At 38.0% G+C, this 26,029-nt stretch overlaps 1 protein-coding gene across 1 annotated transcript in view; it reads right to left on the bottom strand.

Annotated features, from left to right (window-relative positions):
* LOC111151782 (WD repeat domain 49) overlaps positions 1–26,029 on the bottom strand; it is a 129,083-nt gene that overhangs the window by 23,535 nt on the left and 79,519 nt on the right. The window contains exons 10-15 of the mRNA XM_022509984.1: positions 17,743–17,873; positions 15,336–15,434; positions 13,534–13,698; positions 11,307–11,494; positions 10,042–10,239; positions 6,261–6,442 (exon numbers count right to left, since the gene is read on the bottom strand). Of these exons, the coding sequence (XP_022365692.1) occupies positions 6,261–6,442; positions 10,042–10,239; positions 11,307–11,494; positions 13,534–13,698; positions 15,336–15,434; positions 17,743–17,873 (963 nt within the window). The remainder of the gene's footprint in view (positions 1–6,260; positions 6,443–10,041; positions 10,240–11,306; positions 11,495–13,533; positions 13,699–15,335; positions 15,435–17,742; positions 17,874–26,029) is intronic.

Here is a 26,029-nt window from a genome sequence, read left to right as displayed (position 1 = left end):
TAGGTAACACTAGACCTTTATTTTCCCAAGACACTCTGAACTCTTTCCTGCTTTTAGGCCATTTCCTTCCTGGCTCTCTCATACGGTGATACTAAGTCCACCTTGCCTATCTCCACTAAAGATTTAAATCCAGAGGAAAGGGGCAGGCATAAGGTAGGAGAGACTCTCCTGGGAATCACACTAAACTGTATTACAGAGATGACTGCCGGGGAAGGACAGCCATAGTGACAAAGCTCTCACCACAGGGTAGTTCTATGAACCACTAGCCAGCAAGATCAACTTCATATTCAAAGTCCAACTTATTGCTTCCTTTCTGTAGACATCTGACATTTGGGGGAATGGTTACTATGAAAATGCACACACAACTGGAAAGAGGTGAATATTCCCCAAATTCCTAATGGACGAAGATAAAAATGCAGAATAATGTAACAAAGGGCTTAGAGTTAAAACTTGGCCAAAAGGTCTTACATGGTGACACCAGAAGAGGTCCTACTATGGGCTCTGGCAGCCTTGCCATCAATTCTATGAGAAAGAAAGGCTCTACCTAATCTCCCATCTCTTGGTTCAGGATATAAAAGGGAAGAATGACATGTGACAAATCCCTAAGCACCCTACACAAAGTACCTAGAGTAGTGGATTATGCATAGCAGGCACTTGACAAACCAATCACTTGACTCAGAAACCAGTGAATTTTCCATACTGTCACCTGATACTTGTTGTGCAGGTGGTATGGAGTGGTGGCAAAGAGTACTGGCCCTGGAGCCAGAAAGCCTGCTTTGGGATATCTGGTTCCCCTCTTGCTGGTGGATTGACCCTGGGCCAATCACTTAACTTCCTCTTTCCTCGTTGTGAGATGGGGATGATAATTATAACCATTGCCAATGATTACAGGGACAATTAAATGAGTTAAGCACATAAAGACTTTAGAGCAGTGCCTGGAATATGGCAGGAGCTCAGTAAGTATTGCCTACTAGCACTTTAAGCAGGAATAAGAAAATATGTTCCACTCAAAGTAGGGAGTTCCATCACCCCTATGGCCAGTCCTAGCACTCTTGGGAACTCTCAAAATTATGAGACAAAAAATAAGGAAATGTGGTACTTTCAAAAATCATAATTTGCTGTACTAGCATTTTTAAGACTTAAGCTTTAAAAATTGTGTAGACTTTTGGGGCCCCTGGGTGGCTCAGAGGGTTAAGCCTCTGCCTTCGGCTCAGGTCATGATCTCAAGGTCCTGGGATTGAGCCCCGCATTGGGCTCTCTGCTCAGCTGGGAGCCTGCTTCCTCTGCTCTCTCTGCCTGCTGCTCTGCTTACTTGTGATCTCTCTCTGTTTGAAAAAAATTTTTTAAATCTTTTTTAAAAATTTTAAATAAATAAATAAACAAATAAATAAAAATTGTGTAGACTTTCATTTGCTTTCATTCGTTCTGTATGGACAAAGGAGGATTATTGCCACAGATTGTTGGCAAAAGTAGACTGTCAATCCTCCAAGTGTTTTATGTCATATAAGGCCTAATTTAAAATGCGATTTTAATGTTTTGTGTATTTTTTCTTATAGCTGTCCATAAATTTTCTAATTTAATTTCTCACAGAAGATCTACTGGCAGGATAATTAGGTAATCAACAGCATATAAATAATATTAAATATCAATTCCCTCCTAACCATAATAAAGAATTTAGAACATCATAATTATTTCTCATGTCTAAGAGACATCAATTTTAAGTGTGCCTTCTGTCTTATACAAACTTACTGAGTAACTAATGGAAATTTGGTTCATTTCCCATCTGATTCTTTTATCCTGGTTTCTAATAATTAACCCTTTCCCAACTTTTGAAATGGCAGCCAAAGTGAAAAGTGTTAGAAACAGAAGGTAGAGTAGACTTGCTCTTTGCTGCCCTAGAATAAGAATGAAGGTCAATAAGACAGAGGTCTACACGTGAATAGATTTGACTTAACTTTAGAGTCATTCTATAATAAAGACTGGTTCAGTAACAGAGAAGGCCTTTAAGATGGTGAGTGCCTCCCATAGGAATTATTCAAGAAGAGTCCATAATGTGCTTCTCTGAAGGATGTGACAGGAATCAGTCGAGTCTAATGCTTCTTTCAAGTTCATTATCAAATTGTTAAAGGTTAATAAACATGTGGGAAAAAAAGTTCATTCTCACAAATAATCAAAAAATTCAACTGAAAACAATAATGAGATACCATGGCAACAGTTTTAGGACTTGACAACATCCAGTGTTGGTTCTGAGGCAGCCGCCATTTCTATGCAGTGCTGGTGGAAGAACCCACAGGTCTGGGGACAGCAACTTAGCACAATGACCCAAAGGCCTTTAAAACTTTGGACTCCACAATTCCTTTTCAAAGGATTTATTCTAATGACAAATGCCATTGGGTCTTCTAACATGGAAGCATGAAGGTGTTTAAGAAATGTTTTCCCAGATAACATTTGTCAAGCCTAAATGCTTAATAGAAAGGAAATGGTTACAAAACTCCTAAGTTCCTAGGGTGTCATTACAGATGTGGGGGTCTGTGGACACCCCTGTTAATTTGCACAGGAATGGACTCCTTGTGTATTTTTTGTATGATGAAACAGGTTATAAACTACATATGCTACTCTTCATTTTCATAAGATGTACGTTTATTTGCTTATTTGCCTGGAACGGAAATACCTAAGTTTTGCAGCAGGTGATTTTTCATCTTTTTCCTTCTTGCTTATTTGTACATCCAAAACTTCTAAAGAACATGTAATTTTTTTTTTTTTGCAGTAAAGAAATACTCTCAAGCTATATTGTCTGAGCTACTCATTTTATCTATAACTTTTCTAGATAAAAATAATCTTGTATGAGTCCAGAAATCAAACATTGCTATGAAGGAAGAAAAATGTATGTCCACTGTTTGTTTGTTTTTACTTATTTTTACCTACTTTACCCACCTATTTTACCCTTTCATTTATTTCTTCCTTTTTTTCACTTTTGCAGAATCTAAGAAAGGAAAAAAAATCCATTTCTCTGTATCAACTGTTAAGTTAGCATTAGGACTTTATATTACTCTCTTAAACTCTATATTTGTCTTCATCTCCCCAGGACTTAAATTGAAAATGACATTTTACCACCTACCCACTTCTCACACATAATATTACACAATACCTTAAGTGCTATGGAAACCTGTTATTTATGTATAAGCCAGAAGATAATATATGCCAAGATTTTTATCCTAGAGAGAGGATCTTAGGAGTTAAGATGAGAATGTAGCTTTCAAGTGTCTGATTTTTCCCCTTATTTTTCCTGCTTTTTCCACGTTCTATTGGCTTTTCCTTTTTGCATCTCCATCTTTCTTACTGTTTTGCCTCCCTCTGAACATACCCCCCACCTGCACACAGACATACCAGCTGTGCTTTGCTCTCTTCAGTTCCCTTAAATTCTTTCATGTATTTTTTAAAAATATTTTTGGAAGTGGGCCAAAACTGGCATGATTCCCTCCTTGTATTTACTAATCTGATTAGGAATAGGGCACGTCCTTGAGAATAATATTCTCTTACAGAGAAAATCATCTGTAGTCTCCTCAGTATTGGATGGAGGCCATGGAGGACATTTTCCAGCTGACAATTACATTGCACTGGTATGTTTTCCATAGAGGATCCCTGGTCATGTTCCTGGGAAAAGTGAAGGATTTACCTGCCAAACTGATTCTGAGGATACATTTTTTGCCTTTCTTCTTTCAATTAGTTCAGTAATTCGAAAGTGACAGTATTCTGTACTATCTGCTTACCATAAAGTCCTAAAATTATTTCAATCCAGTCATCTGAATTAGATAAAGCAGAAATTTTAAAGATAATGGGCATTTTTTGATGTATTGTTGTTTGAAAAAATGCAGCGTAATAGAGGCAACTTTGCTTCTTACTACTGGAAATTTCAAAGGAAAAGCTGATTTAAAAAAAAAGAATAATTAAGTGTGTCATAAGGAAGAGGAAATTAGTCTATTAACTGAAATACTCTTAAACAAGAATCTGTGATGATATTTGCCTTCACTCTGCTAGGAGTGTGACAGGAAGAGAAACAATGCTCTATCTGTGTTACCCTGGGGTAACTTTAGTTCCTCATCTGTTAAATTGAGTTGGGTGGCAGGGTGGGGGCCTTTTATCATGTCTAAAATCTTTCCATTCCCAGCATTCTATGATTGTACAGGATTGGTCATGCTATATTTCTAAATTGAAAAGATCCTTCTGCCTGAAAGTAAAATGCCACTTGACATTTCAGCAAGCCATAATTCAAGGAAATGGAAGAACAAATACCAAAGTGTAATTTAGTGTAACAGGATGTTTAAAGGGGGATTTTTTTTTCTTTTATCTCCCTGTCAGCAGAGGTTCAAAAAGTCTGAAAGAAAAATAATTCATTAATTGAGAAGCAAAAGTATATTTCTGAGTGAGGTGCTAGATTCCCTGGGCAGGACAAGGAGATAGCTCTACAACCAATCTGCTGACACCAGGCCCACCCACACTCTAGGAAAGAAACAGACTGAAGATGCGGTAAGAGAGGAGAGAGCTATAGGTATGCATTGTGTCCCACTGCCCTGGAGAGAGGAAGGAAGCTTCTCCTAGGGTTCTAGCTTCCACTCCCAGGGACCAGTCAGAGTTTAGTGTATGTCCCCCTGGGGTAACCATTAGAGGGACAGAATGGATCAATGACTCATCAACACCTGGAAAAGTCTACAGGCAAAAAGCTCTGACGGCAGCTATCATGTTAGTAGGGAACGAAGGGCAACCAGGCAGCAGCTTGTGTGGTAAGAATGTGTAAGCTTCCTATAAGCCAAGCCAAAGTTGACTCAGAAGTTGTACAAGAGGAGAGGCCTGCCATTGTGAGGGACTGTAACAGGAAAACACCAATGTATATCACCAAAGGTAACCTCAGTTATCGGGGTTGAGCCACAAGAGATTGGCCAAGGGTTCATGAATTTATAAACAGGCAATGGAGATGTCTCTGAGTGTAGTCATGAGAAAAACTTCCATCAAACCTACTTAATATAAACGCACTTTAGCTAATAATAAAGTATCAGTATTGGTGCATAAATTGTAACAGACTCATCACACTAATGGGACACACTGTGTAGGATGGGAGTAGGGTATGCACTTTCACTGGACTTTCTGTGCAATTTTTCTGTAAACCCCCAAAAGTAATACTATGTACATGATAAACATGTTTCACATGTATCAAAGAACATACAATGAATAAAATCATCCTCAAAAATAATATTTGTTGAGTACAAAAGATGAAATTATGAGAGGGGAGCCCGGGCAGCTCAATCAGGTAAATGCAGGCCTCTTGATTTCATCTTGGTTCATGATCATAGGGTCCTGGGATTGAGCCAGGTGGATCTCCGTGCTTAGCACAGACTCTGCTTGTTCCTCCCTTATATCCCACCCCCAACTTGTGCGCTCTCTCTCTCAAATAAATAAATAAATAAGATCTTCTAAAAAATTATGAAAGCATGGGTTAATGAAAAGAACTATTGAAACTGCTTGGCATTAGAGAAAGGAATAGAAGAATGGGATCTAGCAGAGTGGGATAAAGAAAGGAAAGAGCTTCATTTACAATGAAGAAAAGATAAGAAGAGACTTATGTCTAATATTCAAAGTTAACCTCTTTGAACTTTTGTCATATAAACCACTAAACACCTTACCAAAACCAGGAGTAAATCTGATGTACATTTTGAGATAGATAGATACACACATACATTCATACATACATACATACATACATACATACAAAGATTATATTGTTTTTCAGAAAAGGGGCTAATTTGAACAATTGGGTTGATGATGGAACAGAAACAGAGGACTAGAAGATCCTGAATAGAGATCAAGAATTCAATGGAGGGGCACCTGGTTGGCTCAATCATTAAGTATCTGCTTTCAGCTCAGATCATGAACCCAGGGTCCAGGGATCTAGCCCCGAATCAGGCTCTCTGCTCAGCGAGAAGCCTGCTTCTCCCTCCCCTACTTCCCCTGCTTGTACCCTCTCTCGCTGTTTCTCTCTCTGTCAGACAAATAAAAATAAAACCTTAAAAAAAAAAAAAAGAATTCAATGGAGGCAAGAAATTGAACTAGATATAATAACCCCAATAAAATAATTATCCCTCACCACACACACCCTTGAAGTAGTCATTGCATGTTCCACGGATCACAGAGAGAAGTTTGGGCCAATCTTTTTAGGTCTTATCTGGACTCCAGTTGGCATCCAGGTAACGCTTAAAATTACTTACTTGCATGCGGTTTCATCTTTGTTTTTCTTATCAAGTAGAGAATGTTCTGGTAGGTCTAAACATGATTCCTCCTTAGAAAGCAGAGGAATTTCCCTTTCGCTTTCTTCTTGAATCTCACTTTTCATTAAGTTAGTACCTCTTTTAGGAAGGGAAAAACAGTTTTCAATTTGCCCATGCTTTGCCTGGAAAAAGAGACTTATTTTATTTTTATGACATTTATTTTCTTTGAACATTTATGTGCTATACTACTAACTGAAGTCCTGGGTACATACAAAAAAAAAAAAAAAAGAAAGAAAGAAACATGGTTCTTCAAAGGCCTTACAGTTTTATATGGGAGATGAGACATATATATGTAACTTTAATAAAGGTAGAAAGTAGTAAGTGTCATAAGAAACACAGATTCTCCAAAAAGAGAATGAACTACAAAAAATTGATATTCCCACTTTAAAATCTTGAATAGCAAGATATATGTGTACTAAAAACATAACTTTTGCTAAAAAATTATCAGTTAATTTTTCATAAAACTACTTTCTTTGCATCTAACTTCTTAGAAAAGTCTCAAAAAAATAATCAAATCATTGAGGATTTTTCACTGAAAATATGTTACATAATAGTTTACACAAAACTTGACTACAATACTTAATATCTAGCAGAAGCTCTCATTGACATTTTATTTTATATTTGAGATACAGAATCAATGTCCTTGTCTTCTGTCAATTCCCATCATACACATGGATGTATGGATGGATGAGGGAATACAGCCCGTGTGGTATGAGGGAGTCAGGCATCCCTAGGATATCTGACTGGCCTATAAACTGCCTATTAACTGCTAATCTTGTCAGAAGGGACTACAGAGGAAAACGCCTACAGGACCCAGGAAGATCAAGGCAATGAATGAATCAAGCCTCCTATAAGGTGATAAATAGCAAAGGAAGTTCAGCCCTAGCGATTACTGGCAATAGGGAGAGGTAAGGACTATGGCGAATTGGAGAGAACCCATTTTACAGTTATTATCAGGGACTGACATGCTCCTTTTCAAGAGAAGCAGGAAATCTGGATCTTATATGAAATCTTTACTATTTAAATATGAGCAACTATGTCACAATTGAAACACTGGGTAAGTAGGCACAACCCACAACATGGGCCCCCATAGGACCAGGAGGAGAGGTGTCAGTGCCCGCACCCTGCCTAGCGCAACTGTGGTCAGTGTGCGAAGAGGAGCACCGAATGCATGCGTACATCACTAATGTATTTTGATAGCATAATCATCCTACAGTTTCCTGGGACAAGGCTATCTCCACAGATAAATCATCTCCACCCCCATTTTCCCAACTCCAGAATTACACATACCATACTCTAAATTTTAAAAAAATCAAACTTGAAAACCAACCTCAGACCCATAGCTATATTATAAAAATTGCTTAGTTTTTTAAAAAAATAATCTCATTCATGAAATATATTGAATCACATGGCACGACATTTTAAATACTTCAGACTGCGTGTGATTGGAAAATTAAGTCTTAATATAGGAAATTAAAATACATTATTGCATTTCTTCCTGTTTTTATAACTACCAGATGAGAATTAATTCAACTAAACAAATACAACATTCAAATGTAAGGCAAAAGTCAAGACACTGTACACATCAGGTTTGTTTAGCAAAAATTTTCTGATCCAAATTATGTTTACTAATTGGGTCTCTTCTCCTTCTTATCTATGTATCACCATCTGCCTTCCATATCCTTCTGTTCTTTCTATAAATGAGTGTCTCTTCTTATACAACCATGAGAAGGACATTCACCACTGTTATTTTCCAGTATCTACTAATTTATTCTCTTCCCTTCTCCCTCCTCTGTCTTCCTATCACCCCAATCCCACCTCCTGGGACCAGCAGCACCTATATTTTAATCAAAGTGAGTCCTTGGCTGGGAGAACTTCAAGCAGAAAAAAAAAAATAGAAAACCCAGCTGTCTCCAGTTTTGTCAGCCTTTACTAAGACTACCCCAGCTCTGGGGGCTCTTTTCCTGCCTTGAACATAAGGGAGAAAACCAAGCAATTTTCACACAGGCTTTTTGAGTCTAGAATCCTTCAAAATACAAAGACTTTATAAAACAGCTAAGGACAAATATCAAAGGCATAAAAATGAACAGTTTTAAAGGCACATGCTTCTTAATTAAAATAAAATTTAGCCGCAGCTACTGTGCAGTGGGCACAATATGGCACCCACACCTAGAACATTGTGATTTCTTGCCTCAGTCTCCTCTAAGAAACTTACTTTCCAGATGTCAGCTACTTGATGAAGCTGTTTCTTTACCAATCGTTCTAACCTCCACTTCAACTCCCCAGAGCCCAAGAGGCACGGCCATACAACAATTCAGCATTACATTAACTTCTTCACTTATGGAAGCATCTTTCCAACTCATCTTGTGCTCAGAATGCCAGCTACTGCCCTCTGCCTCATTCACCACACACCTACACACACACGTGTGCGCACATTTGAGTTACCACTCAGAGGCTCTTTTTTTCCAACTGAGAAAAGTCTAGCCCTTGCCTTATTTACAGAGCAGAAGAGACTGTACAGCTCTTGAGTGCTACCTGGAGATTCCCATATTACCCGGCCAAACATGGGCCCACCACCCCAGATTATTTTCTGATTTATCATCACCATTTGTGTCCCATAGGATTGTATAAAACTCTTTCAGAACAGGTTGACATCATCAAAACAATTCAAAAGTGGAGCAACATCAATCTTCATCTTCCAAAATGAAGATAGTTGCTGTTTCTCATGGCATGACTAAAAATGGAGTCTGCCAAATAGAACCAAGTCAACCAGCCAGACTGAAAGTGAGATGTCAGCCCAACCTCATCCCACCAGCCTGACCTTATGCCACTATGCCTCAACAGTAAAGACTGAAACACATCAAATTGATATTTTGTCCCTCAAGTCCCAAAGGGAGCAAGAACAGAGTCCCCATGAAGACAAATGGAAAAAATAAAATAAATCTGAGATAATGAATATTTCCTTTCTACCATGCCCCCCACTTCTATTTCTCTTAATAGACAGGTATAAATGGGAACTTAGTTTCGTGGGAGGAAGGGTTAAAAGCATAAGCTCTGAAATGAGCCAGCTTGATTCAAAAGCTAAACTCTACTATTTGATAGCTTCTGTGAGCTCAGGAGTTTGAGTCAAACCTTTTGTGCCTCTATTTTCCCATTTGTAAAATGGCGATAATGAAGAGCTCCTCCCTTATGGAATGAGGAATTGTGATTACATGAGATAATTCATATGGAGACCATAGAACAGAGCCCTAGTCATACAGGAAAAACTCAGCAACTGTTAGTAGTTCTTGTTATTTGGTGAGGAGTAAATCAGACAGGAAGAGATTTATTTTTCCTAAAATTTTCTGTATCTGATTATCACTTGACAGTCATTGTCCTCTACCTGCTTAAGAATAACATGGTAATTATATCCACACTGCGTTTTTACTAGACATTGAAACTGAAGGAGTTTTCAAGAGAAGGTTTTCTCAGAAATCCTGAAACATTTTGAGCTGCACAGAGCCGCCATCTTTCCATGTCTCTAGAGTCTTCCACTTGATGGAACTGTCATGGTTAATGGTAAACAGGACAAGAGATGCCTGGAGCTACAGCTCCAGAAATGGAAGTCGGTTCTTTCATGACTGATGAACATTAACAGCCGACGAGACTCAAATAAAAATCAGCCCAAGTTCATACTAAATGTCAAATAAATACTAGAATAATAAAGAAGCAATATTTCTACCTGACCAAAGATCCAGAAAGGAGCACCACAGACATCAGTCACACAAATGCTGCCGTCTGCAGACGAGGAGATAATCAGTGAGTGGCTGCCCATCTTACACATCTCTAAGGAGCTTATCTGGTCTTCATGAGGTCGGAATGATCGTATCAGAGCTGGGGCCTGTGTGATTTTGCTCTTGCTGGAATTAAGACAGTATTCCTGAATGAAAAGAAATTCCAGAATTCTAGAAAGTCCAAGTATTAAATTATTGCAGCAACATAACACTTTTTCTTAAAATGTCTGATATAGAAATGAAAAAAAGTACATTTGGGAAAAATTCTCTGTTCTCCAAATGCAAAAGAATAGTTCATGATAACAGAGTTTAGAAAAATTGTACTAAGTGTCAAAAAAAGGTTTCTAACTGATTTGCCTGAACTGAGAAGTGGAACGAAACGAAGAGGGGAGGGGAAGAATGACAAGCAGAAAGAGTTAACAGTCAAGTCAGTTATTTGAGAGAGATGAATTTTACCATTTGTAGATAGTTGCATATTATATGATTTTATATTATTATTAGAAAATCAAGCAGGTAATCACTGACACAAAAATCCCAAACTAATGCAGGATGATGATAATGTTGGATGAAGGGCCAATACTCTGTTTAAATTGGGTTTACAGTCTCATTCCGAATAAGGTATATCCTAATTACTTATGCTCAAACAATGTTTCAGTACCTTCCTGACAATACTGCATTCCTAAATTGGGTGAGTGACTTGACTACCCATATATATACACACATATACATATACATATACACATACACATGCATGCATGTATATGTATATGTGTGTATATATATATTTGTATGTGTGTATATATGATTTATTTATTTGAGAGGGAGAGAGTGTGTGAGTGCAAGTGGAGAAAAGGGGAGAGGGAGAGAGAGAATCTCAAGCAGACTCCCCACTGAGCACAGAGCCTGATGACATGGGTCTGGATCTCACAACCCATAAGATCATGGCATGAACTGAAAACAAGAGTTGGCTGCTCAACTGACTAAGCCAGGCAGATGCCCTGGGCTTGAGAAGATTTTCATACTGAGAACAATCTGTTTTTCCCCATAAATTATTTAAGAGATATCTCTGCCTGATACATGTTAATGTTTCCTTTACAGTACTCAGACTGATCATGTCTTCCCTTATCCAGAAGATAGATAAGACCAGATTCCTAGTTATCTGCAGCACAAGGCAATCAAAAACAATAAAGATATCAGAATACTGTCAATTTACTTCTATATCCCAGATTTTCAATTGTCCATCCAGATCTCCTGTGGCGAGGTATTGGTTTGACTTATCAGTAGACATAATAATGGATCCAACTCCACCATGAGCCAAAAATTCAGCCAGAAGTTGCTTCTTAAATGTGTCCCAGAATCTGACATACCCAGATCCTCCACATGACACCAGGTTAGCTCCTCCTAACGTGTAAGACAAGACTTAATTAGGAAAATGTGACAACACAAACCAGAAAAAAATGTCTTCAGTGGCTTGCCATGCGGAAAGCGTATGGCTATTGGAGCGATAGGCAGCCTGGATAGCAATTTCCAGCACTTCGACTTTCTCCAATATAAAATGGAGATAATGCCATGATAACCTTACTGTTTTGTGTTGAGTATTAAATGAGATTGGAAATGCAAGATGTTCCATTACATTGAATTCCCTTTCCTTCATTATTTCAATATAATTGGTTTTTAAAGGTAGATAGAATTAATTTGTTCCTCCAAATAAATTTATCAAGTATTAATTTCAATATTGTGATAATATTCTAATTACATTAACCCATCTTTCTTAATAACCTATATACACATACACCAAAGAAGTCGAATTCCTCCCACGTGGAGCTGGCTGCATATATGTCGTTAGAGCAGCATAGACATTAATTTCTCTACATAGCATCATGCATTTAGGATTCTATTTATGAGCTTGTTTTTAATTTTTCATCAAGAATTCATTGGGAGCCCTTATGGAACTCTTTTTTGGCTCATAGGCCTAGAACTCACCTTTTCATTTTCTATTTTTATATGCTTTGTAGAAGCACTCTACCTAAATTATTCTTCTGTGGCCAAGTTCCTATTATTATTTGATAAATCTGTAGATGACTTTCAATTTACTTCACAAATGTACTGCCAATTAACAATCATATCTGTTTAAGGTAGAAATAATGACTTGTAGCCGCTTCGGTGGAAACAATTTGGGAATACTGATAACATTAAGAAGAATTAGTGTAGAGGAAATGAGAGCAATTTCAGGATAATAGTTCATTTTGTGAATAGAAGGGAGTTCTAGAAAATACAAAGTTTTAGAATCTAACTGTTTCAAAGTCTATTCTAAATACTCCAGAAGGTTTCTTAAACTCTTAAGGGTATAACTTTATTGATTTTTAATGCTGAAAATTTTTATATAAAAATCATGCAGATCTTCTATCTGCAAATTGAATGTGGGTACGTAAATATGGAAAACGCGGTTCGAATATGTTTAGTTCTTTTCATACACATAACACCTACACGTCTAGATTGTCCATACTAAGAAAAAATACTTATAAAACACAATTTTTTAGATGAAAGGTAAAACAATATGCATTATTCTCAAAAGCATATTTTTATTTAGAGAAAATGCAGGCAGCGTCAACACCATGCTAACATAGCTATTGAAAACAAGGAGGAAATTAAGCAAAAGGTTATTTCATCTATGTAATACCAAATGGCTACAGTAAGTGACCTGGTGGCACCAGTCTTAGCATACATCTCAGCAGAAGCACTAACCAGGACCCTGACTTACTCTGGAAAGTAAGCATAACTGGTAATGATACCCAAGCCATTACAAAAAAGAAAAGAAAGAGAAGGGAGGGAGGAAGGTAAGGAAGGAAGGAGGGAGGGAGGAAGGAAAGAAGGAAGGATGGGGGGAAGAAGGGAGGAAATCAAGAAAAAAACAAGCAGCTCTCTTGATCTAGGATCAGCAGTTATTTCAAATTTTGCCATTGCCCCAATCTCCAAGATTCTCACTATTTTCTTCTAGCCCATTTTGATACTGGGTTCCAGCACAGTGGGACTCTATCCTGGAGCATATAGTCCTAAACCTTGGCATGTATATTTGGACCCTATTTCTTGCTGTGCCTTCTATCCTACCAAACCTCTTTACGCCACAGCTGGCATACCAACTCAGATTGTCATCCAGAGCAAACAATTTGCCAGCATTTCTTCCATTCGGATCCTGAGCTGTGCAGCACTGATTCGCTGGGAGTTCAAATCTGGCTCCTGCTCCTGGACCCTCCCTTCTGAACCCCGACCTCGCTTGCTGTGGCTGGGGGGCCTCCCGGGACTCAGCACTGACTGTTAGCTACAAGGGGTCAAGCTCTACAAGACCCACAAAGGAATACATTAAATGGTCTTCATTGCTCACTTTCCCCACATTTTACAAATATATCAATCCACAGTCAGAATGGAAGTGTATGTTATACCTGTCTCTGCGGTGGTTTTTCTTGTTTCAAGGAAGCAGAGCCCCACAACAGCATTATTGCCCTCCGTGAGGGTCTCCAAGGAGTGGGCTCCCAGTGCAGCCTGGTTGGTGCCGGGGCAGGCAGAGCGGCTCTTCCCAGCGCTGAAAAGCTTTTGAGGCTCTGTACCTGTGATGGACACAAAGCTAGGTGTCTTAATGAGGAGAAACATCTGCTTTTCAATTGAATGCTTATGAAAAACAACAGGCCCGCCTCCATCGGTCTCCGGTGACCCAATCAAGTCTCACAGTAGGCTTCCAGTGAACACCCAACCGACCTTTTGCTATTCATGGCTTCAATGCTAACTTGAAGGGTTGTTTGACTCCACCTTCGTTTTGCATATTACATACACACTGACTGTGTTTTTCCCTTGATATGAATTAATAGGGACTTCATTTTGTTGTCAGTGTTAACATCTTAGAAATCCTGATCTGTTCAAGACAAACGTGATTCTAACACCATGACATTTTCAGCTCATTAATCATTAATACTAATCTTGCAAATAATATAATGAACATGAGCTATAATGACTATTTAAATATATTTAAATGATCAGTCTAGCAGCAATATTATTTGCTAGTGAGTTACTCCAGAGAGGACCTTCCTAGGGGCACTTCGATTATCTTGTGACATCATCTCCTGACCACACTATTAAGAATTGGGGATATTCAGAATCTATGAATAGTCTGTACATAGCTATGAAAAAATCTACACAGGGAGGATCTACAAAATCTCAAAGCAAGATATCTAGCAATGCCTCTCTTGTCTTTTAGAAGTTTGATAGTATCCACTTTTCTTTCTTATCAACCTCTTTGGAGTTTTAATTGTAGCCACAATTGGGCTTGCTGTAAGAGCAAGATGTCACTCTCCTGCAGGCCAATATAAAGGAAGAAGCAGAATTCTACCCTTTCCACAGAGGGTTCAAGTGAACCCTAATGGCTAACTCTTCATACAGATAGCAGGCCAGAGCTTTGTGCCTACAGACAAGTAAGCCCAAATCACTAAGGGCTTACTCTTAACAAATTACTCCCTCCACTTTCATAAAATAAAGCTGTATTGGACGGCCTATCCTTTCCTACAGTCCGATCCAGCTCTACGAGTTTATCCGATTGAGACAACAGAACCTCAGTGGGCCATGAAGAATGACATATTCATTACCTAAATAAATAATCCTAAGGAAAAATCTTCAGTATCTAAGGAAACTGAAATAAAATGCGAAAGGCAATTGTCAAGACATTTTGTTTAAGTATAAAATATTCATGTGCTCGGCTAAACTCCCATAAAATACAATATACTCCCATCTCATGTTCCTCACAGGTTTCTAAAGCAAGAAATAATTTAAGATTTCCAGGTGGCGTAATATTTAATACAAGCTCTAGACTAAGCCTGAGCAGCCTATCAAGTGAACATGAGCTCCTATCTTCCTACCAAGGGGTACCAAGATTCACTCAAAGGCAGTTTGGTTAGGTTTATTGGCAAAAACTAAACTAGATGGAAATGAGAGGCCTGCTCCCTGCTGTCAGTAATTCAGAAAAGCTGATGTGGCATAAAGACAAGCAACAGCACGCCACGGAGAATTTGCTAAGCCAAGTAAATCTCAAGGTTCTTTTTAGTCACTTTGACAGGACAACGGTCTCACTAATCCCTGGTGCTTATAGCCAATCATCTATAATTTAGGAGTGGGCTGCATCAGGAACGTGAATAAACAACGAAGCCTATGGTGGTTTGACTCAGCCATGTTATTTTATTTTCAAACTTGCACTCACCCGGTTTTGATTCTAGCAGCCTCTGATAATCAGGGTGAAGGACGCAGTGAGCGTTTTCTGTGTTGTTGTTCCACAGAATGATTTCTCCATCATAACTCCCTATATGAGCCAGGATGGAGAACATAAATTGCCAGAAAGTTGGAAAACATGAGCAACAGCAATGGGAGAAGAAGTCACTATTTGTGAACACCTTACACACAATCTGGCACATAGTAGGTACTCTCTGTATTTTTGGAAACATGAATAATAATGACTAGTATTTTATTAAACTTTACAATTTACAATCCTCATCATGTACCTGTGTATTCAATGTACTAGAAATTACTGCCATATCTTTTTATTTTATAGTAATAAGGCATTCAGAATATGGGCTTTGCAATTAAACAACTTGAGTTTGATTCTCAGCTCTGCCACCTGCTGGCTGTGTAAACATGGTTAAGTTATTTAACTACCTGAGGCCACAATTTCGTCTATAAAACTGGATTAAAATCGAATTTATTTCATAACGTTGTTGTGAATGAAAAGTACTTAGAATAGTGCCTAGCGTATTATAAGAACTAAAAAAAATATTCATAATGATTATACTTTTTTTATTATTGAGGGCAAACAAATCAAATCCTTCTTGGTTTCTGTTTGCCACATCTATTCGTGTGTGTGTGTGTGTGTGTGTGTGTTTCATTCCCTCCCTCCTATATTTTCTATTGAATAACGCTTTCTCTAATTCTAAAAATTTCCCTATAGGAAGTCCTTCCCTACTGCTCATCACAGAGAACGCAAAAAAGCCCAAATAGTGAGACAGTCTGGCCAAGACTGTCCTGGGGAGGAGCGAGGCACGCCCAGACTGCTGTTCTTGCAGCAAGGCGAGGAGAGGTCCCCACTGAGCAGAGTATCAGGGTCAAGTGAAAAGCAGAAGGGAAAACTCGCGTTTGAGTGGGATGTACAGATGGAAACTTTCTTAGGATCGGAAGAAAGAAGAAAAGAATACATACGAAACTCCGTATTGTTCTGGCAAGAGCAACCTGTGTAACTCAAAAATTGGCCAAGGATGATGGATTTGCATGGATTAACTATACAAGAGAGTAGCCATCTGCTCCCGTGATTTTGAAATGCTTAAGTTATAAAGTGCCTGGCCAAACATTTTCACACAGGACTGGTGGGATGAGAGTCAATGAAGACATCATCTATCCACCAGTTACAAAGGTAAATTCTGACACTTTTGGAATAATAAAGATGTAGCCTGATAGCTTGTCTCCATCACATTTCAGTATGTGCTACCACCTGCAGGGCTGGACTTTCAGCAGCTATAAAGCAAATTCAGCTGCAGAGTTGGCCCTACTGGCAGGTAATCAGGTAATTCCTAAAGACAGTGGAAATGTAAGTGTACACAGAGCTGTAAACCACATATTGTAACACTTCACAGATATCCTGGCTCTTTTCCTGTGAGTTTTCATTCCTCTTAATTGACGACATTTTGGGTTCTATTAAAAAAACAACCTAGGTTGTCAAAATATGGACTCTCTAATTTCATGGTACAATCTATCTTTATAAATTGTTTTCTTTGGCCAGAAATGATACAATGATTTCTGATCCTCTTTCATATGCACATCAAAGCATGCCCATGCATCTTTTTAAGGGCTTGGATTTGTAGGCATTTGGTGAGGCCAGTCTTTAACCAAAATTACTTAGACTAAATTGTGCCAAAGTGTTAGCATGTTCCCATTATGAAACATCTGAGTGCCACAGAAGTATGATTTGTTCCCATCATTCCTAATGCTGTTTCTGGAAAAAGGACAATAAAAACAGAAGCTAACATTTACTGATAAGTTTACTGTGTGTCAAGCACTGTATTAAGCCCTTACACAGATTAGTTTACTCAATCTTCACTCTAAACCAAGATATTGATATATTCTTATTAGCCAGAGAGAGAGCCATGGTGCACAGATTAAAGAACTTGTTCAATAGAATGCACTGGATAGTGGTGGCACCAGGATGTGAAGCCAGGCAGCCTCGCTGTAGAGCTGACAGTCCTCACCACTAACATGCTGCCCTGGAAGTAAGGACCAAGAGTAGCTCTCAGTGCAAAGGCTGAGTCTTCAAGAGTTCTATTCATTTTGCAGTTCAGAAAAGGATTTTTAAAAGTGACTGAGCCATGGGGCACCTGGGTGGCTCAGTGGGTTAAAGCCTCTGCCTTCAGCTCAGGACATGATCCCAGGGTCCTGGGATGGAGCCCACATCGGGCTCTCTGCTCAGCAGGGAGCCTGCTTCCCTTCCTCTCTCTCTGCCTGCCTCTCTGCTTACTTGTGATCTCTGTCAAATAAATAAATAAAAATCTTTATTAAAAAAAAAGTGACTGAGCCGGAAGAAACCAATCGTTCACCACTGATGGTCCAGAGAAGGTTCAATTAACCTGTAACAAGAGTTTTGGGGGGTAAAAATGCAGCGCACAAGATATCATCACGGTGCTGTATTCCTCCTTTCCATTTCTCAGGCTGGATGAAGAATTGATTGAAGTTTTGTAGTCGAAACACCGTAATAGCCCTAGTAAAAAGGATGCAGAATTTAGCTGTGGATCCAAATGTGAAAGAGATCTTGAGTCGCCAGCATCCACTTACCATCCACAATCCTGAACCTCCCACATTAAACTTTTTTTATTATTTTCTCTTCGAATTCCCTGGCACATTATGAATATTTAATATTACAAAGTTAATTATCCTCTCTCAGCCATTAACACCAAACATGTATGCATTTATCAAATTAATTATCCATCACCAAGAATCCAAAGCCAAGTTTCCCCACATAGGTACCATACAACCATTAAGAGGTTTTTGACAGTAACAATAAAAAAGGAGATGAGTCTGTGAAGAAATAATATTTGGTAGTTGAAACAAAAGTAGTAAGGTCTTTCTTCATGAGAGATTCCATAGAAGTTCACATGTTAACATTCCCTGTGGCATTTTCCAGACTTACCTGACCATAGAGTCCCATATCAGAGAGCATCTCGAAGGGCTATCATTTGTGAAACACACCTGGAAAGTGCCACTCCAAAGGAGCAGGACTCTGGTGACAGACATATTTTGAGCAGAAACAATAGTTTTAAAAAGACCAATATCTTGGGGTACTGCTGTGAATCTGACAGGCCAGGATAGGCAGGAAATGAAATGCCTGGGGCCTGGTAGGGAAGGGAGGGGCATGAACATTAAATTGTGGCCCATCAATATCACCTTGCTTCCACACGATGATTTAAGTTCTGGCTATCAGACTATACTAAGTCTCTTGCTCCTTCTAGAGGCATACACACCTCAGATGAGTGATAGTAACCAGTTAGTAACCTCAGGCTTGGTGTCTTCACCCTCACTCTCTTCTCACCTATCCAAAATCTTGCTTCTATTCCCAAAGGTCTCCAAATTGCTCCATCACTGTAAGTTTTCACTCTCTGAAGGATGTGGCTTTCTGCTCCTAAAAATTCTTTTTTTTTTAAAGACTTCATTTATTTATTTGAGAGAGAAAGATTACAAGTAGGCAGAGAGGCAGACACAGAGAAGGGGGGAAAGCAGGCTCCCTGCCAAGCAAAGAGCCCAATATGGGGCTCAATCCCAGGACCCTGAGATCATGACCTGAGCCAAAGGCAGAGGCTTAACCCACTGAGCCACCCAGGTACCCCTGAAAATTCTTTTCTTTCTAGTACATTCTGCTTCTCTTCTTGCCTCCCTGAACTTTCACTCCCATTCTCTATTTTCTCTTCCCTCTTTCTTCCCTTCTTTCACTATACACATTCCTTACTGTCATTCCTCTATTCCTTTCTCTCTACTCATGTGGGTTCATTCAGGGATTCTATCTACCACCTCAGGTTGCAATCTTGCTTCTGTGAAAATGGTTCTTAAATTTATCCACATTCATAACTTTCCCCAGTGTTGAGATGTTCCCACTTGCCAGGGGACAATTCTATATAATGTTCCCATCAGCAACATATCAAGAAATCCAAAGTTTTCACCTTCCATCCACACCAGGTCTCGGTCCTAAATTCCCTAATTTGGTTACCAGACAAGCAGTCCAGCTTCCTGTGTGTTTCTCTTCCTCAGTCACAGCAAATACTTGGACTCCCACTCTGCAATATGTTAGCAAATTCATTCCTTCCTTTTTATTTTAAACAGCCAATATCAACTACCTAGTCCAGTGTTCACTACCTCATCACTGAATAATTGTAAGAGCCTCTTAACCAATACCTTTGCCTTTAGTCTACCTACCTCTAGTATATCTTTTATTCTGCCACTAGAATAATCATTCTTTTGGGGGGCCTTTCATCTATATTCATTTTACAAGCACTTTTTTTTCCACATGGAAGTCCATATTCAGGTGCTGCAGCGGATAGAACCATGAACATCAAATGACTGACATAAAAAGTGAAATGCAGGGGTGCCTGGGTGGCTCAGTGGATTGAAGCCTCTGCCTTCGGCTCAGGTCATGATCTCGGGATCCTGGGATCGAGCCCCACATCGGGCTCTCTGCTCAGCAGGGAGCCTGCTTCCTCCTCTCTCTCTGCCTGCCTCTCTGCCTACTTGTGATCTCTGTCTGTCAAATACATAAATAAAATCTTAAAAAAAAAAAAAAAAGTGAAATGCAGTAAATGCCAAGGAAGTATTGACCAGTTGCCAAGGAAGCCCAGCTACAGAAATCACAGAAAGCTGAGTGAGGAGTCATATTTGAACTGTACCATAGCAGACGAGTAGGATTTGCAAGAGGAAGGCACTGGAGGCCGAGGAAACAGCCTGGTCAAATATAAGGCTAATGCCTCATTAAAAGACACGTATTCGTTTTCCACTCTCTTCATGGCACATTTCAAATGAGTGAGCCTATCATTCAAAACCCAGTGCTAGGGGTGCCTGGGTGGCTCAGTGGGTTAAAGCCGCTGCCTTCGGCTCAGGTCATGATCCCAGGGTCCTGGGATCGAGCCCCGCATCGGGCTCTCTGCTCCGCAGGGAGCCTGCTTCCCTTCCTCTCTCTCTCTGCCTACTTGTGATCTCTGTCTGTCAAATAAATAAAATCTTAAAAAAAAAAAAAAAAAAAAAAAACCCAGTGCTATTTGGGTCCAATCTACTTTTTTAGGATTAGTTCTCTCTATTGTTTTACCCTTGATATTCAAAGTAAAATATGAATACCCAGCTAAATATTTGACAGAGCTACTGGAAGCCATAAGGTAAATATGCTTCACCGTCCACCTTCCACCCTCACTCTTTAATTTATTTAAAGAGTTTGGGGACAATATTTTTATTTTGAAATAGGAGAGATGAATTTACGTTCTAGAATGTAAAATTCACCTGGATTTAAAAGGTAGAACACAAGGCTTCAAATAAATTTCTTGCTTGTAGGAGCTGGTTTTGAATTGCTGGATGGATTCGGGGCCTCAGTTTCTGAAGCCCACTTTCTTGATCAACACAAATGAAACCTTTACTGCTCTCTAAGCACCCTCCACATTTCTAGCTACTTGGTTTTCATTCATGATGTGCTCATCCATCCCTTTGTGGATTTCCTTTTACATACAGTCCCACATCTGTCTACCCATACACCCATTCTCTAAGGCCCATCTTGCTCTGGTCGGCTTCTTAATAACTAGAGTTGAAAGAAATATTTCTTTCTTCTCATCTCTCACTCTGTTCACATTTTGTTATAACATCTAATAAATATATATAGCTGCTCTCCTCTGCTAGATTATAAATTCTTAGAAACCAGGCATCTTATCTCATTCTGCAATCCCATAACAGCAAGCATTGTGACCTGCTTATAATGGGTATCCAATAAATATTTGTCAAATAAATAAATGAAAAATTCTGTGTCTAAATGTCACCTTATTTGAGCCTTCTGTGACCACTCTATCTAAAGACTCTCCCTTGAGGGTTAATATCCATATTATATGGATATGAAGAATTTATATATGAAAATATATGAAGAAAATATATGAAGAATTTATACAACTCAATACCAAAACCCCCAAATAATCCAATTAAAAAATGGACAGAGAATATGAATAGACATTAGTCCAAAGAAGACAACAGACACCTAGAAAGATGTCTAATATCACTAATCATCAAGGAAATGTAAGTCCAAACCACTGGATAGTTCAGTTGGTTGAGTGTCTAACTCTTGATCTCAGCTCAGGTCTTGATCTCAAGGTTATAAGTTCAAGCCCTGTGCTGGGCTCCGTGCTGGGTGTGGAGCCTAGCTTAAAAAAAAAAAAAAAAAGCAGAGTTATGTAACAACTCACACTTGTCAGAATGGCTAAAAATGCAAGAAATAACAAGTCTTGGAGAGGATGTAAAGAAAAAAGGGCACCCATGCACTGTTGGTAAGAATGTAAATTGGTGCCATCACTGTGGAAAACACTATGGAGGTTCTTTAAAAAATTAAAAATGGAATTACCATATAATCTAGTAATTCCACTACTGGATACTTATCAAAGAAAATGAAAACACTAACTTGAAAAATATACATACCCTATGTTTATTGCAGCATTATTTACAATGGTCAAAATATGGAAGCAGCACAAGTGCCCATTCATAGATGAATGGATAAAGAAGATGTGGATAAAAAAGATATATATATACACAAGCATATATATGTATAAGACATATAAGGTACATAAGATATGTATACATACGAATAAAAATAGAATGGATAAAGAATGAAAGAAGAATGAAAAGAATGAAATCTTATCATTTGCAACAACATGGATTGATCTGGAAGGCATAATGCTAAGTGACATAAGTCAGTCAGAGAAAAACAAGTACCATATGATCTCACTCATATGTGGAATTTAAGAAACAAAATAGATGAACAAAGAAAAAAAGACACAAAGCCAAAAAAGGCTCTTAAATATAGAGAACAAAACAGTAGTTGCTAAAAAGGAAATTGGTGTGGGGATGGGCAAAATAGCTGAAGGGGATTAAGAAAACATTTATCCTGAGAAGCACTGAGTAATGTTAAACATACTTAAATAAATAAAAGAAAAGAAAATTTGAGGCGAGGAGCACTATTACTTACTTACTTGGATTTTTCAGTCAGAATAAAACTTTATTTAAAATAAAAGATAAAATAAAGTAAAACTCTCCCCCTTGAGTATCTCATCCTTCACCCTACATCGTTTCTCTTGATTACATTTATCATTAGGTGCTATTGTGGTCTGTATTCACTTGTCTGTTTATTCACTATCTCCCCTACCAAAAACAAGCTCTAGGAGAGGGGGGACTTCATTTATTGCCTTTCTGTATCAGCAATGCTTAGAATAGTACCTAACACATAATAGGCATTTGATAAATATTCATAGAATTGGTGTATGAATTATTCTTTCTTTAAAAAATCAGTAATTTTAATACTAATATTTTTAATAATATTAATATGAGGCTTAGCAAGGTAACATACTATAAATAAGGTACTTTGAAGTTCTGAATTTGCCATGAATCTTATAAGAGTTTTACATGTAATTATTTTTTTTAAAGATTTTATTTATTTATTTGACAGAGATCACAACTAGGCAGAGAGGCAGGCAAAGAGGGAGAGAGGAGGAAGCAGGCTCCCTGCTGGGCAGAGAGCCCAATGCAGGGCTCCATTCCAGGACCCTGGGATCATGACCTGAGCTGAAGACAGAGGCTTTAACCCCCTGAGCCATGCAGGCCCCCTACATGTAATTATTTTTAATTTTTTCTTTACTGAATGGTAAGTTTGGTTGAAGACATTTCCCTTCGGGGATGGAGACAAAATTCAATGTCAAATGTCTTTTTGCCAAGATACCCGTATTAACTAGATATATTTAGGTAACACGAGTCAAAGGCACAGAATGCTTTTCATAAGATGGTATAAAAACTATCCCTTCTGATATTTGACCTTGTGTGCCAAAGTGTTGAGAAACTAATTAGCTGCCACCTTTCCCTTAAAACCTAACCTGAAACTTTCAATTGGAATGACAGTTATCCTTAAAATACCTTAAGAATCCACACTGTATTTCTCACTTTGTCCATTTCAAAGATAACTTTTTTTAAGTTTGTACTTTTGCCAAGAGTTAAATTGAAGTGCAGAATGAGCCAATTTTAAGGCATTTTAGGAGTCTGAGAGATTTGTTCTTTTGACATTGAAAGAGTTTACTCGTTCCATTCCACACCTCCCATCAGAGATCCTGAGTCACTGTGTCATCTGTGAAGATGATCAGATCTCTTGCTCCGAATGTAGATATAATAACCAATTCTGTGAGAACAAAATTAATTCACCTGCCAAGTACAAAAACATACAAAAAAGAAAAAAAATATTTAAAAAAACAATCTTTTTTAGGGTGAATGAGATGGGAAAATAACTCTTACCAAAACTTATCATGTAGTCATTGTCATGGAGAGAACAAAAGAACACAATCAACTATTTGTTCCCTTAGAGGCTAATTGTTTGGGTGTTGTTAGTCCAATTACCATAAGAATCTATCCTTGTTCAGTCCATTGTGCTTTTTAGGCTTAAAAGAGGTATCTCAAAGGCAGAGAATGTGTTCCATATAAATCAGTTCATTTTTATTCTTTTTCCTAAAATTCTTGGGAGTCAAATTTTGGACACCAAAGCCATGACAAAATTAGCTTTGAGGGTTATTTGTGAATCTCCAACATACCTGCCCCCTCCTGACTTCCAACATGGTTTTCAAAGTAAGTTACACTTTGGAAATGTTCATTCTGGTTCTCATTCTAATAATAGAAACCAACTGAGTCACATAGAATTATAGTACCTTAGTAAAGTAATTATTAAGAATTTAATATCTTGTGATAGATGAGTTTTTTATTGTCAAGGAACTTCAAATCCCTAATCTAATTTCACTTAAAAATACTTTTAGAAATCAAGTTATATCAATACCTATTTATTGAGCACCTACTTTTACAGAGCTTTGTGAAAGATGTAATCAATAAAATTTTCAGAATTACTTGAATAAATGATTCCCTTTTTTATATAAGTCCAGCTATTTTACAGAGATAAAATCCTCATAAATAGAGGTTTTTCTTTTAACAGAAAGCAAAGAAATACAGTGGGAGAAACTAAAAGCCCAAGTCTATTTTTATAAATTATAGGATCATAGAATTTTAGGGCAGGATAAAATCTTAAAATATTATGATTATTTCTTTGATTTTACCAGAACTATACGTATTATGTGCAAATGCAAAGTTAATTGATCATCTATTCATTTAATTTTACCAATGTAAATATGAACAGGCATTTAACCAGACATTACTTAGTTGGCCCTATGTCAATTCACAACTTTGTCTCTAAATATATTTTACTTAAAATGGTAAGAAACATCTTTTTAGAAGTTCTGAATTTGGGGCTGCTTATTCTTAACAGATTTGACATATTCTCTAGATATTAATGAATGCATTTCTAGAAAACCAACATGGGCTCTCCAATTCAGGTTTTGCTTAGAACTATTTCACAGTGGCATTTATCATATCCTGCCTTGTGTGAGTTGACTCCCCAATTAGAATATGTTGCCCGTGAGAGCAAGTATCATGCTTCTTCACACTCAATCCACCATTGTTCCTAACTCAGCACTTTCTACCTAGGTGTACTTTAAAAATACGTGTGGGAAGAAAAAAGGAAAAATAATAGTAAGCTAAAACTTTGAGGTGTTAATTTGTTTTTTTAATTTAATTTTAATTTAAAGCATGGTTTTAAAAATTTTTTATTTAAATTCAATTTAGTTAACATATAGTGTATTATTAGTTTCAGGGGTAGAATTTAGTGTTTCATCAGTTGCATATAACACCCAGTACTCATTTAAAAAGGTATCTTTTGGGGCGCCTGGGTGGCTCAGTGGGTTAAGCCTCTGCCTTCAGCTCGGGTCATGATCTCAGGGTCCTGGGATAGAGCCTCAAATAGGGCTCTCTGCTCAGCAGGGAGCCTGCTTCCGCCTCTCTCTGCCTGCCTCTCTATTTGTGCTCTCTGTCTGTCAAATAGATAAATAAAATCTTTAAAAAAGTAAAAATTAAAATTAAAAAAGGTGTCTTTTATGTGTTCAAACACACAAAACTGATTCCCTAGATTTGATTGATATAACCAAACTATTCAATCAGATTACTTGTTTAAGAGAATATAGCTGCTCTTCAATGACTCGGTGACTCTATTTGTAACTCAGGAATGGTGGAAAGGGCATGGACTCTGGCACAGGAATTCCAATTCAGCTGCCTACTAGCTTTGTAATGTTGGTTAGACTACACATTTTCTCAAGCCACATAGTCTCCCTTGTGAAAGAAGACTGGTAATACTTAGATTCCCGGTTTATTGTGAGACGGAATAGATTTGAGTAACTATCCTGCTTGCTCCTTATTCAGACTGTGACCTTGAGTAATTAACTTCTTTAATTCTCAGATTTCCTGTTATTTAATAAACATTAATTAAATCATTCAACAACTATCACTGAGCATCCACTAAGAACCAGACACTATAACACACACATAAACACACACTTAAACACAAACACACACACACACACACACGCATTAAATGCTATAATCTAATTCTACATTAAACAAAGTACAGGAAGGTATACAGCACAAAGATAAATGGAGGTATATTTCCACCTTGGGAGTAAAGAGAGATGTCCTGATGGAGAAGATAAATGAACAAGACCTGAAACAAGAATAAATGTTAGCTACATGAACAACGTTTGGAGAAGGATT

The sequence above is a fragment of the Enhydra lutris genome, unplaced genomic scaffold (assembly GCF_002288905.1).
Source record: "Enhydra lutris kenyoni isolate GAN:26980312 unplaced genomic scaffold, ASM228890v2 scaffoldscaffold2, whole genome shotgun sequence".
NCBI lineage: Eukaryota > Metazoa > Chordata > Mammalia > Carnivora > Mustelidae > Enhydra > Enhydra lutris.
Note: the sequence above shows the minus strand (reverse complement) of the source record. Positions and strands in the feature narration are given on the sequence as shown.